This window comes from Coregonus lavaretus, assembly GCF_964263955.1.
Source record: "Coregonus lavaretus genome assembly, chromosome: 40".
In the NCBI taxonomy this organism is placed as follows: Eukaryota; Metazoa; Chordata; class Actinopteri; order Salmoniformes; family Salmonidae; genus Coregonus; species Coregonus lavaretus.
The window spans coordinates 7,166,080-7,182,275 of record NC_140027.1 but is presented as its reverse complement, the minus strand read 5'-3'; the positions used below and the strand labels follow the sequence as shown (position 1 = coordinate 7,182,275).

The 16,196-nt window shown below is 44.3% G+C and overlaps 1 protein-coding gene across 2 annotated transcripts; it reads left to right on the top strand.

Moving 5' to 3' along the window:
- The first annotated feature begins 2,346 nt into the window (after positions 1-2,346).
- card14 (caspase recruitment domain family, member 14) lies at positions 2,347-15,792 on the top strand. Of its 2 annotated transcripts, none has more exons than XM_084156932.1 (20): positions 2,347-2,673; positions 4,773-4,910; positions 5,219-5,544; positions 6,122-6,280; positions 6,522-6,641; positions 6,793-6,918; positions 7,640-7,789; positions 7,980-8,108; positions 8,211-8,314; positions 9,056-9,114; positions 9,483-9,546; positions 9,885-10,101; positions 10,273-10,399; positions 11,213-11,453; positions 11,750-11,813; positions 12,019-12,172; positions 12,730-12,894; positions 13,169-13,287; positions 13,488-13,603; positions 13,839-15,792. In XM_084156932.1, exons 1-20 carry the CDS (start codon positions 2,460-2,462, stop codon positions 14,044-14,046), a joined length of 3,000 nt encoding a protein of 999 aa, XP_084013058.1. In that variant the 5' UTR covers positions 2,347-2,459; the 3' UTR covers positions 14,047-15,792. The 2 variants fall into 2 exon arrangements, with proteins under 2 accessions (XP_084013058.1, XP_084013059.1); XM_084156933.1 differs by having other exon boundaries at positions 2,348-2,673; positions 12,067-12,172.
- Positions 15,793-16,196: the final 404 nt, after the last annotated feature.

Below are 16,196 nucleotides of genomic sequence, written 5' to 3'. Positions count from 1 at the left end.
TCTAGGTGAAACAACGGCTCAGCCGTGATATGGTAGGCCCCACAAGCTCACAGAAGGGACCGCCGAGTGCTGAAGTGCGTAGCGCGTAAAAATCTGTCCTCGGTTGCAACACTCACTACCAACTTCCGAACTGCCTCTGGAAGCAACTTCAGCACAATAACTGTTAGTTGGGAGCTTCATGAAATGGGTTTCCATGGCCGAGCAGCCGCGCACAATCCTAAGATCACTGTGCACAATGCCAAGCATCGGCTGGAGTGGTGTAAAGCTCGCCACCATTGGACTCCAGAGCAGTGGAAACGCGTTCTCTGGAATGATTAATCACTCTTTACCATCTGGCAGTCCGAAGGATGAATCTGGGTTTGGCGGATGCCAGGAGAATGCTACCTGCCCAAATGCATAGTGCCAACTGTAAAGTTTGGTGTTTGAAGAATAATGGTCTGGGGCTGTTTTTCATGGTTCGGGCTAGGCCCCTTAGTTCCAGTGAAGGGAAATCTTAACACTACAGCATACAATGACATTCTAGACGATTCTGTGATTCCAACTTTGTGGCAACAGTTTGGGGAAGGCCCTTTCCTGTTCCAGCATGACAATGCCTCCGTGCACAAAGCGAGGTCCATACAGAAATGGTTTGTCGAGATTGGTGTGGAAGAACTTCACTGGCTTCACAGAGCCCTGACCTCAACCCCATCAAACACCTTTGGGATGAATTGGAAAGCCTACCGCGAGCCAGGCCTAATCGCCCAACATCAGTGCCTGACATCACTTGTGGCTGAATGGAAGCAAGTCCCTGCAGCAATGTTCCAACATCTAGTGGAAAGCCTTCCCAGAAGAGTGGAGGCTGTTATAGCAGCAAAGGGGGGACCAACTCCATATTAATGCCCACAGTCTTTTAATATTCAATTTCCCAAGGAATAACCCAATTGCCCTAGGAATGTTACCAGGAAATAGCTTAATGTCTTTGTTTGTTCTTTTATTAGGCTATAGTCCATCAGTATTAACCCAGACTATTTCTTTTTTGATTGGATGATTAGTAACTTTGTACGATTAGTCAGTTTACTTGTCCTCCTCGCCCATGCGCTGTCATTGGCGGGAGGAGCGCTGCTCGCACGCGTAGGGTCGTTCATGGTGATTAAATATAGGCTACACCTGCGACTCCCAAGAAAAGGTATATGGCACTAATCAATTTTAGTTATGTTTTGTAAATATTATAAGAAGTCATTTTACGCTTTTTAAAGTAGGTCTATATGTATTTTACTTTAAATATAAGCGTTTGAATTGTACTCAATTCCTGAAATTCCTCATGGTTATTCAGTAACATCTCTGTGTATTCTTGTTTCTCAGTATTTCCTCCCTTCATTTGCCAGTTTTGTAGCCTACTTGAATAAATGCTATCGTGTAGAGACCAAAGGCAAATAAGGTGTAGCCTACCTTTTTGTATCTAAGGTTTTGTTATCATAGCCAAACTTTGGCATAGTATTAGTTTACTAGGCTACACGTGGTAATAAGAGTCACATATGGTAACAACACAATATGAAGCATGTATATACAGGTGGTATATTTCCAGCGAAGATCCCCTATCTCTTGAGCTATTGTTTTTCCCCAAGATGAAATCGAGGAGGGGACTATGGATCTGTGTCCGTCCGTCCGTCCGTTTAGTCACACGCGATATCTCAGACCGTACTGAAGAAGATAATATTTGACGAAACTTGGGTGAATTATTCGTCTTGCTATAGAGATCCTGCATTTACAAAATTACACTGATTGGCCTAAGGCTGTAGCTATAGTAATTGGCATGAATGAATTAATGAACGAATGAATGAATGAGATAGGTTAATTCTGTATCTTAACGACAGTGGCTGTGAATCACAACCACTGTCTTTAAGATACATAATTATTAATGATTTCGTTAATGTGACGTGGCCCCATTCAACAAACAGTGCAATATGGCTTCAGTAATAAAGAACATGGAGGAAGGCAAGTAGCTTTGTGTTCTAGCTGCGGATATTGAATCAGTGCCATGTAGTGCAAAGAAAAGGTACAATAGGCCTAGATCAGTGAAGCACAGGAGGTACGGGACAATATGATGTTTACAACTGTGAAATGTACACATCTTCAGGTTATTGTATGCGTGCGTGAGCAGTCCTTCGGTGTGTGCGTGGGCACTGATTCAGTGGGGAGTATGTTTCTTGTCTTTCAGGTTTTCCCACACACACACACCCTTGCGTGCATTGACGCCTACACCAACTGGGCGTGGAAAATAAATCTCTCTCATACAGAGCTGGAGTCCCTGTGTCTCTGAAAGTTTGCTTTTCACCCAGCATCGGACAGCGATGATACTAGGTGTGTGTGATTGAGTGTGTGTGTCTTATCTGTGTCTGCAGGGACTGCATCTGCCTGCGACCACCATTGACTGTGACACTCACTCGAAGTGTGTCGCCTCACACACGCCCACACTCACCATGGCAGCGGAGTGTGTTCCGGAGGGGTCCGACCTTAAGGAGATGGGTGAGGAGGATGTATGGGAGCTGATCAACGACAACCGTCATCGTATCTCCCTGGGTGTGAAACCATGTATGTTGATCCCCTACCTGCGCCAGGCCAGGGTCCTCACAGAGATGGATGAAGACGAGATCCTCTCCTGCCTCAAGCTCACCAACCGCTCCATGAGGACCAGTAAGACATATATTCTATTCATTTCTATTAGATTATATTATTTTCTATTGTATTACTTTAGATTTATTCTGTTGTATGCTATTTGTATTTTTTCTATTCTATCGTTTTTCTATTCTGTTGTATTCTATTCAAATCAATTTGATTCTATTGGTGTTGATTTTTTCACTTGGTTTTGTGAAAACATTTCTTTAAAGGAGTTAGTAGTAAGCCTTGTGCCAGCCAGAACGGCCCATACGAGTAGGAGCCTATGCCCTGTTTCGGTAGAGTGAGGCAGCTTGAGTACACCGGGCAGGACGCTAGTATGTCACAGGGCCTGAACCCCAATCCACCTCCTTAATGCTGAGTCCCAAGCAGAGAGGCATCAGGTCCCATTTTTAGTCTTTGGTATGACTCGACCAGGAACCGACCTTGCAATCTCATGATGGACACTTTAACCACAAGGCCACTGAGTTGGAAGGAATTTGGATGAGTAAGAGATACTGTAGGATGTCTACCAACTCTAACCAGCTTTGGTGATTACATTTACTTCCTTATGTTTTAAAATACATTTTACCAAGACAAATATGATTATTCATGTTCTGAATCATTCAGTGGGGTCTTGTTCTAACATATCAGTAGCATTCTTTTAAAAAGTTGGATATCGTAACCTAATACACTCCTGAGTGGCGCAGTGGTCTAAGGCACTGCATCGCAGTGCTAACTGTGCCACTAGAGATCCTGGTTCGAATCCAGGCTCTGTCGCAGCCGGCCGCGACCGGGAGACTCATGGGCGGCGCACAATTGGTCCAGGGTAGGGGAGGGAATGGCCGGCAGGGATGTAGCTCAGTTGATAGAGCATGGCGTTTGCAACGCCAGGGTTGTGGGTTCGATTCCCACGGGGGGCCAGTATAAAAAATATATATATGTAATCACTAACTGTAAGTCGCTCTGGATAAGAGCGTCTGCTAAAATGTAAATGTTAATTAGCGCTGAGCTCTGTTGACATAGCCGTGCAAGCTTCTCGTAACAACTTTGTTGACATAGCCGTGCAAGCTTCTCGTAACAACTTTTGAGGATTTTACATTTTGTGGTCGTTGTCTTCAAAGTTGTTTCCGCTGGTGGCAAAAATCAAAATTACCATGACACGAGCTGAATTAAATGTAAAAGGATTTGAAAATGAAAAGGTTGTTATACGCTCAGTGCTCCGTTAACATTTCACAGAGATACGCTTGTTTTTGTGAGAAATCTTCGGTAAAGGACAGGAATTTCGAATTAATATGAAAAGCGTAAACTCAAATATGAAAATACTGTCATGTCTCAAAGTCGATATCCATCTTACCTCTATATTTATGACCTACGGATTCAAGAAGAAAGGTGACGAGTTCAACGGGAAAGTGGTAGCCAAGTAGCCTTTATTCTTGCACAGAATCCAGCCTAGCTGACATGATGCAATATTCAAGATTTTTGACCACATTTTTTCTCTGGCCTCCATTAATTTAGTCACCCTAACTCTGGCCATCCTACAGGGGAAGAACTCCAAAAACGTTTAAACGGATTGTGTATGTGTGTCATTCAAAGGGTGAATGGGTAAGACAAAATATTAAAGTACCTTTGAACGGGTATGGTAGTAGGTGCCAGGCGCACTGGTTTGAGTGTGTCAAGAACTGCACCGCTGCTGGGTTTTTCACGCTCAACAGTGTGTATCAAGAATGGTCCACCACCCAAAGGACATCCAGCCAACTTGACACAACTGTGGGAAGCATTGGAGTCAACATGGGGCAGCATCCCTGTGGAACGCTTTTGACACCTTCTAGAGTCCATGCCTCAACGAATTGAGGCAAAAGGGGGTGCAACTCAATATTAGGAAGGTGTTCCTAATGTTTTGTGTACTTAGTGTATATCTACACTCTTGAGCATGTCTTATAACTGGTGGTGAAAATTAGTTTTGCAATTCATAAATGTTTATAACTCAACATGTCCATATTTTAATAGTGTCTTTCCCTATAAAACTACTAAATTAATGATGAAATACAACAGTACATTTTTATGAATAACAGTCCATAAAACAGTCCGTCTATGTGTTTGGTTTACGTTGTGACCAAGGCCTTTGTCTTTTTTAGGTCACATGCTGGACCTGCTGCGTATCCAGGGAAGGGACGGAGCAATGGCCCTGCTGGAGAGCCTGATGATCCACTACCCCACCCTCTACACCCAGGTCACAGGCCGTAAGCCCAGCGCCCAGCCCTCTGGCTTCAGTGGTGAGTAGCACACAACACATGACCTGTTTCCCATGTGGGTCATATAGGCCATGTGTTAAGGAGAGGGGCGTGTTACCTTGTTTGAAGGATGATGGCTCTTTTTTTAAGTTGACCTGTCGGCTTGAAAACAGTACAATGTGTTCATTCTATTCATCAGTAAACAGTATTCTAACTATAAATGATTCACATAATCTTTGGAGTAAATAATTTGGTAAAAATATTTGGTGGGAAATTATACATAGTCCAATCAGTAGCCCTGGGTTAGCAACAGGGTGTAGTGTGTCCATCGTAACCGGATTTCCTCCCAGGCCTGATTAAGTACTCAGACTTGACGGAGTACCTGGTCAGAGCCGTGACAGGGATGCAGAAGGAGCTGCAGGAGGCTCGGCAGGAGGCCAGTCGGCTGGGGACGCGCTGCACCTCCCTGGAGGCGGAGCTAGGTCAGACTCTGGAGCAGGGGGAGGAGTTTCGCCGTCTTAAGGCCGACCACGGCCGCATGAGGAAGCAGTTGGCTGCCGCGCACCATGACATCTTGAAGCTGAAGGACGAGAAGTGTGACCTGTATGTACGGTACACGGCCGCCATCGAGGAGAGGTCGACCGCCAACATCCACAGTAGCGACCTCAACCTGCAGGTAAGGGTAAAAGGGTTAGCTGTGTGATATTCAGGAGTGGTGATGACTGCACTACATTACATGAAGTGATAAGTTACGGTATTGACAGTGTTGTTACGGTATTGACAGTGTTGTTACGGAGTTGACCAAAAGTATTGTAAAGTGTATTGAACTAATACCAGCATTATTTTGGTGTTGAAACGTGTTAAAGCTGGAATCCTTAATGGTGAAACTGCCACGCCCGTTTGCGATATTACAACAACAAAGAAATTAATGCAAACAACGAACACTGTTTTTTTCCCCTCTGACATCATTGCACACGCGATAGAACAGCAGCATATGTACTGCAAATATATATTTTTTTACAATGCACGACGCTCCCCAGCTCTGTTTCGTCATCAAAACAAAAACAATAACAACAGCCGTGGGGTGGACAGTGGTGCTGTTTCCCCTACTGCGGATTCCATCTTTAAGAGATACATTTCATTTACTGTAAGAAACAACAAGAGACAATAGGAAACATGTTGAAGCAACTGTGGTCAAATACTGCGGTCACAGAATTTGTGACAGTAGTCTTTTGTTTTTCTATGATGGGCAGGTATATCAGCTTCAGTTTGAGCTGCGCAAAGCCCAGACAGAGACGGATTTTGAGAGGCAGCGCTCGCTCAAGTGCACCACCCCCAGCGAGATGCAGCATCTGCGGGACGAGATTAGCACTCTGCGCAGGCAGCTACTGGAGGCTGAGAAATTCACCCCAGTGAGTGAGGAGGACACAAGCTCAGACTTCTACAAACAAACTGTAGAATTGCTGAGACACACTGTGGTTCTGACTATTGTCTCTTCCTCTTAACTCTCTCTCTCTCTCTCTCTCTCTCTCTCTCTCTCTCTCTCTCTCTCTCTCTCTCTCTCTCTCTCTCTCTCTCTCTCTCTCTCTCTCTCTCTCTCTCTCTCTCTCTCTCTCTCTCTCTCTCTCTCTCTCTCTCTCCCTCCCTCTCCAGGCGCGTGAGGATATCCTGGCCCAAGACCTGGCTGACGCGAGGGATGGCGGTATAGAGCTTGCTGAGCAGCTCAGGTGCTACAGAGAGGATAATGAGCAGCTGTCCCGCGAGAGGCAGGAGGTGTGTGTGTCTATGAGATTGTGAACAACCCTTTTGAGTTGGCCATTTCATTCAACAGCAAATATCTGCTGAAAGGCAATCTGCTTTGTGTTACACAGTACATTTTAGAGTGGCCAAAGTCTAAATACTGTGTGGGTATGTTTGCTCTTAGATTGTAGAACAGAAGGAGTGTCTGGCGCTGCAGGTTCAGAAGCTGTCTCTGGACTGTGAGATGTACCAGCAGAAGACTACTGTCATACAGAACCAACTGAGGGAGCTACAGGCAGAGAGAGACCACGTAAGGAGCTATTACCTTATAGCTTATGGCATCATTACTCATCCTGAAATCAATTATTGGAATGCCATACCTGTCTGCCTGCCTGTGTGTCTGACTGCCTACCTGCCTACCTGCCTACCTGCCTGCCTACCTAGCTGTCTGTCTGTCTGTCTGCCTTCCTGCCTACCTGCCTGCCTACCTAGCTGTCTGTATATATGTCTGTCTGCCTTCCTGCCTACCTACCTGTCTGTCTGTCTGTCTGCCTTCCTGCCTACCTACCTACCTGTCTGTCTGTCTGTCTGTCTGTCTGTCTGTCTGTCTGTCTGTCTGTCTGTCTGTCTGTCTGTCTGTCTGTCTGTCTGTCTGTCTGCCTGCCTGCCTGCCTGCCTGCCTGCCTGCCTGCCTGTCTGTCTGTCTGTCTGTCTGTCTGTCTGTCTGTCTGTCTATATCCACCTATCTGCATACTGACCTGCTGCATGTATGTCTTTGCTTGTCACTCCACATACACTGAGTGTACAAAACATTAAGGACACCTGCTCTTTCCATGACATAAATTGACCAAGTGAATCCAGGTAACAGCTATAATCCCTTATTGATGTCACTTGTCGAATGGCGTATGTGTGCCATTCAGAGGGTGAATGCGCAACTCAATATCAGGAAGGTGTCCTTAATGTTTTGTACACTCATTGTATGTATATCTGTCTTATTGCCGCCCTATCTGTCTGTCTGTCCATCCCTCCAGGCGTACCTGTCCAGAGACGAGGCCCAGGCCCAGATAGCCAGGAGCCTGGCTGAGAAGGACATGCTGCGCAGCCAACTGGTGGAGCTCCAGGAGAAGGTCTTCACCCTCAGGGCCTGGGGTGCCTGCCGAGGGGGCCCCGACACACCAAGGGTAACACACACACACACTGTATACATATACACACATACACGTTGTATGCACACTCGCACACACACTTGTATGGACGTACATGTGTACATGTCTATACACACATTCACATTGTATACAGATTTACATACAGAGCAGATCCTAAATGAGGTACTTAAGACTAACGTGTGTGTGTCTGTCTGTCTGTCTCCAGGAGAGGAAGTTCAGCTGGGAGAGCCAGGGCTCCAGCAGTGACAGCCTCCCCGCCAGCCCCCGACCTCGTGCCCGCCTCCGCCGCATGCATGCAATATGCCCCGATTCCATGAGTGGATGCAGTATAAAGGTGTGGGTGTGTGCTGGATTTATATCATCTGATTTGGCTTTAATGATTTGCATCATAAACTTTTCTTCTCCTTCCTTCTGGTAATTGTGTGTCTGTGTGTAGAGTGGCGATATATGTCCAAGTAGTGTGCGGTCCCAAAATGTGGAGCCTCCATGCCCAGAGTCACTGCGGAGACGAGAAGAGACCCTATGGTACAATCGAGACAGGTAAGGGGGGGGGACTCCTCATTCAGAACCAGTTGGACATTTTACACAGTAGCACAGTTGGCATGCTTCCTTCTATATTCTGAGTGATGTGATGTCACTATCCAAAGTCTGCTTTTTTAACAGGAAGGCAATGTGTTTACTCTGTGTGTTGCCGGGAAGAGCTTCATTTCAAGGCTTTTCCCAGCAGCCCTTCTTTCTGTTCTAGTAACATTAGATAATTCTACAACAGAGCCATTTTATTATTAGAACTGTGAAGAGGTAGATTTGATCCTCCTATAAACTATGTGGAGTCTCTATGGCTGTGTCCCAAATGGCACCCTAGTCCCTATATAGCACAGTAGTTTTGACCAGAGTCCTATGGGTCCTGGTCAAAAGTAGTGCACTATATAGGGATTAGGGTGCCATTGGAAACGCACCCTTTCTGGTGATATTTGATCGAGGATTCAGGTGATATTTTTGGAACTAATTATAGGTTGTTTTCACAGATGAACAGCTGCCCATGTTCATGTTTGTTGTCGTAGTTTTGTGTTTACAGCGAAGACAAAAGTCAGTCTAGGTGCCATGAGAGCAACTCTGGATTTCTGCAGTCCAACTCCCCCAACCAGTTTATCTGCCACAGCATACATGATACCATGAGAGAGGGAAGGAGAGGTTAGAGAGAGAGAGAGAGTGAGAGCAAAAATAAGGAGGAAAGAAGAAGACGTTTTGTAAACAAGTGTTATTCCGTCTTCTTGTCCCTAGCTCGGAGACGGCTGAATGTGACTCCTTACTGGACAATGACTTTGTGTTCATCCCCAGTGGTACGTAACTGAATGAACTCACACCTTTAACAACCTCTCACCTTACTGGGACTCACCAGCTTACAGTAAATTCCTGTGTGTATGTGTGTGCGTGCATGCGTGTGTACTTACAAGTGTGTTTGTGTGTGCACTTGCGTGCTCGCATACATGGATAAACACGTAAGCACACGCTTATATCTTTGTGGGGAAACACCCAGATGAGACATCCTGAAAACAAATGGAAATGTTTTGGTTGGCTACTTAGAGATGAAATTAGCCTTGGGTGAAGTTTGGAGCCTGGTAGGCTAGGTAACACATTAACTGTGGCGCTTTCTGTCTGTGGACACATTCTTGAACAGTCTCTCTTTTTTGTTTTATTCGATTTACAGAAAATGAGGTTGAGCAATCTGTTATGTCACCCATGCCTTCCTGCCAAGGCAACAACAGTGATGGGTGAGGAACGTCAATTTACCTTGATGTACTGAAATCTATGGGATGTGCACACATTCACTACCTTGAATTGCAAGTATAAGTACAGAGGAACAAAGCCATTTAGCCTGCATATTGCAAGGAGAGGGTATTATGATGACAACACATGAAAATGATTTACTCCTATAAGACGCCATTAACAAACTCAAAGTACCTTACATACATCGTATGCATTTAACAATAATCTTGGTTAACCCGAAACTAAAATCACGTGCAATTTGGTCAGATGCTCGATTGTTTACGAACTTTCCGTAGTCATCTAACAATGAAATACTCTCATCTCCTCTCTATCTCAACCCCAGCCTCTCCAGGGCATCAGCCCCTCCGTTCCTGCTGCGCTCCCGGCCCCGGGCCATGCGCATCACGGGCCGAGTCCTGACCATCTCCTTCCAGGGGGAGGCGCTGCTGAGCCAGCTGCAGGTGGTGGGGGGTAACAAGACAGGCGTGTTCGTCCACCAGGTCACTGAGGGCTCCGCCGCCAACAACGTAGGCATCAGTTCGGGGGCACAAATATTGGAGGTGTGTGTGTGTGTGTGTGTGTGTGTCCACAACTCCAGTCTCCTATCCAACAGCACCTGACAGATCGATTCATGGCAGCCATTTTGTGTCATAACTCCCCCAGCCCCTCTTCCTCACAGTTTCTGTGAAGGCACTATAATTCCAATGGGTGTTTGTGCTACTGGGTTCCAGGTGAAGTATGAGCAGGCTCAGCAGGCTCTAAGGATGGTTCTGGAGGACTCCACCCTGGAGGAAGCCATGTGGGCTCTGGGGCAGGTCCGAGGCTTCTGCCACCTCTCCCTGAGGCCCAATCAAGATGGTGAGACCCTGGCCCTGTTAAAATATATGAATATGTCATCATTAAGTTTAAATACAGTCTGGTTAAAATACTTTATACGTCATCACATTCAAATACCCTGCCCAGTGCAAATACCCTGCCCAGTGCAAATACCCTGCCCAGTGCAAATACTTGTAAAATGCATCCTTTCTTTCTCCCTTGCTTGACATTATCCTTCTGATGTGACACAATTGTAAAAGCAAGGATGTTCTTCAAAATGTTAACGTGACTTTGATGGAGTGTGTCAAATCGCTCGGATCGGCACTAGAAAGATAAAAATATGTGTTCTTAGCTGATTAGCGCTCTGTGGATTTCGTCACAAAAACAAGTGCAGGAGTTCCTCATACTCATGATTAGGTTGAAGATCAATGATTATCTGTCATGTTTTATAGGTATTTAGGATGACTGTTTGTTTTGAGGTAACATAGCAACATAGGGGTGAAAAACAGAGTGACATACTGGGGGACACTTCAAAGTAGTCCATTTCAGCACCTGGCTAATATTCAGAACAACAAAAAAGAGTGTTGTCTTTTTTTTCACTGGTCTCACTGGAAAGCTATTGGCATGCTACGATAGCATTGCATAAGTACCATTCTCTGTGTAATGTGTATCACTAAGAATGAACACAAAGTTATGCTTCCACTTGACATTTCATAAATATGCTATTTTAATGTTTCTTTATTCATATTGGTTGGTTGTGTATATATATAACACCTGTACATTGGTGCCGTGACCCAGATCTGTCACAGTCATAATCATAATCCTCTATGGTCCCTCCCCTTTTCTCTCTCTCAGCCTATGAGAAGCTCCTGCTCCAGCTGCAGAGTGGCGAGGCCATGTCGGGTGACTCCTTCTACGTGCGTGTCAACATGTCGTTACCCGGGGGCTCGCAGGACGCTCTGACCGTTTCCTGTAACGACATCCTCCACGTCACAAGCACCCGCCCAGCGGGCATCGACTGCTCCTGGAGGGCCAGCCACGTCCATCCTTGCCAACTGCTGGACCTCAAGACTGGCAACATGCCTAACTACTACAGGTACTGGGTCCAGTACCCACCATGGGGTCTTGGATTGTTGACATGGACTCTTTCTATCCTAGCCTGGTTCCAGATCTGTTTGTGCTATCTTACCAACTCCTATGACCACTATAGCACAGACAGATCTGGGACTAGGCTATATCTATCCCCCTCTGGAGAACTAACATGTGGTACATGTAATCTATGTTTGATACAAGGACATACTGTTAAGAATTACTGTAGGATTTAATTGGCCAATACATAAATTACATACTGTATAAATGATATTAGTGAAGATATGTTAATTGTCATTGCAGGGCCCAACGCCTGCTGATCAGAGCTATTGAGGACATGAGCTTCCAACCCATGACACTTAGAAAGGTAAAATCATTCACTAGTTTCATAGTTTGCAGAACTACTCTAACCAAAATCCAACTCGCTTTAGGGTTCTGAGTTACAGTCAAGTGACACTCCTTTCCCGCGAATGTGTGTGTTCCAAAAATGTTTGTTTTTGACGTTTCTAGAATGTGTTAACCGAACATTCATGAAGAAAATGTTGTAGTCATGTCATGTGAATATCCCTCAGAACCGCTGTCAAACGTTCGGGTTACCACATTGTTTGCTGGGTCCTCAGGCCCAGGAGAAGCAGAAGACGGTGAGGATTGTCAGTACTGGGAGACAGGGAAGGAATCCTCTGTGGGTCTGTGTAGAAGACAGCAAGGACAAGAGCACTGGGCCAGGTATATATCAGATACAGTCAAGGCTGGATAGGAAGTCATTTTTGTACACAAGAATATACAAAACATAACAGAGCCAGAACCATAGACGTCATATCGCAGGTAGCTTAGTGGTTAAGAGCGTTGTGCCAGTAACCGAAAGGTCGCTGGTTCTAATCCCCGAGCCGACTAGGTAAAAAATCTGTCGACGTGCCCTTGAGCAAGGCACTTAAGCCTAATTGCTCCTGTAAGTCGCTCTGGATAAGAGCGTCTGCTAAATGACTAAAATGTAAATGTAAATAACAGACTATCCTCCATGTTGGAGCCAAACCAAGTTTGCTAAACGGTGCATAAACATTGCTATGGCAGGTTTGATTAACTCCAGCGCTATGATATTACCATACCTATTAGGGCTGGGATGATACAGGTATCACGGCAAGTATCTTGTTTTCATTTTTGCGAAGGAAAAAATATTGCGAAACTGGTATCGTCACAGCTCTAACACCTATAATGCGTAGTAATAATGTCGCCTTAGTTATTGACCTGAACCTGGTGTGTCCTAATATTGTCCTCTCCTCTAGGGGATGCCTCTGCGCCCAGAGGCTGTGTGACCCTCATGCCCTACACCCTGGTCACGCCCCACTACCCACCCGTCTGCCGTCCAGTCCTCCTGCTACCCACAATCCTCGGCCGTGTCCTGGATAAGAAGCTGGCCGAGTGGCAGGGCTTTCAGTTGTGTGAGCCAGGTTAGGAAGGATTCTTTCTATTTTTTTCTTTTTTTTTCTGACGTTCTTTCTCTCTCTCTCCTTCTCTCTTTTTATTTTTTATTTCATCCAATAACTGCATATCCCCCCGCCCCCAAGCCCAGAGGGGAATTCCAATGAGATTATCTATTATTAGCACAGTAGCTGAAGGTGACGATAATAAAGATGAAATGTTTGTTTTCCTCATACCTGCTGTCTCACCATCTCCTTTAACTATCTCTTCCCCTCTCTCCCTCCCTCCCTCCCCTATCCCCAGAGTTATTGAGTTCCAGCGAGCACGCTGCCAGGCTGCAGAGGTCTGAGGTGCTGGAGGAGTGTGAACAAGGGGGTCAGCGGTGTTACACCCTGCAGAGTGTTGAGAGGGTCATAAAGCAGGTGGGATAGTCAAAATGCCACAACACTGTATTTGACATACTGATATTAGATATATATTTTTTTAATGGTTTATGACTTACTTGAACCGTTTTCCACAAACTATAATACCTCCCTTTTTTTCAGTGGCCCTGTTATTTGTGCAGCTGCAGTATTGACCGTACCGAAACTCCTCTCCTCTTCCTCATCTCCTCTGCTCTCAGGGTACCCACTGTGTGCTGCCTCTAGGCCTGGACTGTGTACGCCGCCTCCACAGGGCAGAGATCTTCCCCATCATCATCTTCATCGCCCAGTCCAAGTGCAGCGCACGCAAACTCAAGTAGGCCATTGTGTGACTTTTGATAAGAAATATGAATGGTAGCAATATTGTTCCATTGCCCCTTCTACATGATGTATCTTTGTGTTAATTTCTCTTCTCTCTCCCTCCATCTCTCCTTTTACCCTATTTGTCTTTTTCTACCTCTGGATTTTCTCTCTCTCTCTCTCTCTCTACTCATCACTCCTGTTTTTCCCCCCCTCCATCTCTCCTCCTGCCTCCTCCCCCTCTCTCCCAGGTCTAAGGTGCAGCGTCAGGGCTGGTCCGAGGAGCAGCTGCTTGAGTGTTCTCGCAGCGAGGAGCCCCTGCTGGACAAGCTGCCCTGCCTCTACCGCAGCATCAGCCCTGGCTCGTGGGGAGACAGCACCGCCCTGCTCACCACCCTGCGCTCCATCATCTGGGAGGAGCAGAAGAAGATTGTGTGGGTGGAGCCTGATTTGTGGTGATTTTAGGGCATCAGAGGGATCAATGTGAAGTTTGTTGAGGGGGCACTGGTGGCCAAATTGGATGTCTTTGAATTCAATATTTGTAAAATAAATTATTTTTAATATTTGTAAATGGATAAAACTGAGAAGGGTTGCAATAGCCATTACATACCTGGCCATTATGAGACAAGGCATATTCATCTGTATCATTTGGTTTAGCTTCATTAAGTTATTGTTGTTTTTTCCAACCTATATTTACTTGTATTGTTTTTGGGAACAGTTTTTCAAATATCTTTATTATCATAAAGATATGATGTTGTTATATACTGTGAATTGTATTGTATTATATACAGTATATATAATGTACTGTATTATATACAGGATTTCAACAAACCTGTGAAACCATAGTCTTACCCAAGTCACACCTGAAATGTAATGTAGACATTTCAGTCAGACTATGTTGACAAGATTTCTGACAGTTAAAGTTTACATACAATGAGGGATTTAATTGCCTATACTGAAGTGTCCAACTCAAAGTAGGGTTGAAGTGTAATGATAGTAGGCATTATATGGATTTATGTTGGAACATGTTTTTAAAGCAGTGGTATTCAAAGTCTGGGTCTGGACCCCTATTGGGCTCGCGGGGGAACTGCAGTTGGGTCGCCAAAATAAAATGTATAATAATATATACAAAGAGTACAGATTATTTTATGGGACAATATACAAAGGTTTTTTGAGAAAGATCATTTGAAAAAAAAAATTGTATTGAGTAAAGGTATTTATTGATTTATTTTCATTTTGATAAGAGATTAAAATGCAATTAATTTAAGGTTATTTGTTGATGTAAACATTTTAATTTACAGATTTTAAGGTTGTGTCAATAGATTTGGGGTGGGGTGGGGTCGCGAGAAATGATTGGGGGGGGGGAAATGGGGTCCCCAGACATTTTTGAATACCACTTTTTTAAAGGTGACAAAGTAACTGGTATTACCTGTATGACGTTAACTCATATTTTAGTATGTATATGATGACTGTACACAGAGCTCAGGTATCATTGACCCTCAGTCACGCACTCTAGGAATGAGAATGAAGCATTGTCAAGCAGGGGTTTTCTCTTGTGCGACGGGTTTAGCCAACTTGATTTATGTCCAACTCCTCCCTCTCTCTTCCACCAACATCCTCTCATTATGATCTTTCCATGCCCTCCTAAATAACCACCAGGTATTCGGCACTGTCCCTGAGCCAGCTGTCTAAAACCTGCTTATTGTGTTATCAGTTTTGCCATCATTTTTGGTAAGAATGTTTACGATAATTGTCATCATAGATATAGGCTATGAAATTAATCAACAGATGGTGGTGGATTAGAGTTACGGCAATGCATGTTTTATTTTGTGTAATTGAAATTGTTTTATGATGTGTTTGTCTTGCCATACGATTGTTGCAAAATGTGTTTACAGATGCATTACAATCTTTTGGACACTGTAAGGAAATACTATTATATAAAATATATAATAACTTTGTAACTAAATACATTTTATTATGTTATTCCTTTAGTATTTGCACATTTATGTCAAAGCAAAGTCCTCAAGGAGAATATTTGGTTTGGTTTCTTCCAAATGTCATCATTAATTTTGGTAACACATGTAATTAATTAGCCTTTAAACTTGAAGTGTGCGTGTGCATGCACCAGGTACATTTTAACGGTTGATGCTCCAATGTAACCAGCAGAGGGAGCAAGATTAAAAGGTGAACGTAGGCTACACACAACATTTCTGTTTCTCCAATTTGTCGAACATATTGTGTTTTGTAAATTATGTTATAGCGTATTACTTATCCAACGTTTAGGTAAAGCAACAATTAAGCTCAACGTGGGAGTTTAGATAATTAGCGTATTTAGGAATTGTTGACAACGTTACTACCTGTGCCTGAAAACACAGGTAAGCTAGGTAGTTATGTTATTAACAAGCAAATTACTGTACCGGTATTTTAAAACTATGTCATAGCAATAGACACATTAAACACCAACAACATGGACGTTGATAGCAAGATTTGTATCGATCAGCTCTGAAAATAAATCTGATGTTAAAAGATCTGATGTGCTTGGTCAAACGACCAATTAGTTTAAAGAAATATCAGAATTGTCTGCCTGTGTGAACATAGCCTTTGATGCC

Coding starts and splice junctions, on each gene's coding strand:
- card14 (XM_084156932.1), top strand. CDS start 2,460: ATGGCAGCGGAGTGTGTTCCGGAGGGGTCCGACCTTAAGGAGATGGGT. Junction 8,109..8,210: donor TGAGTGGATGCAGTATAAAG/GTGTGGGTGTGT, acceptor GTCTGTGTGTAG/AGTGGCGATATATGTCCAAG. Junction 10,400..11,212: donor CCTGAGGCCCAATCAAGATG/GTGAGACCCTGG, acceptor TCTCTCTCTCAG/CCTATGAGAAGCTCCTGCTC.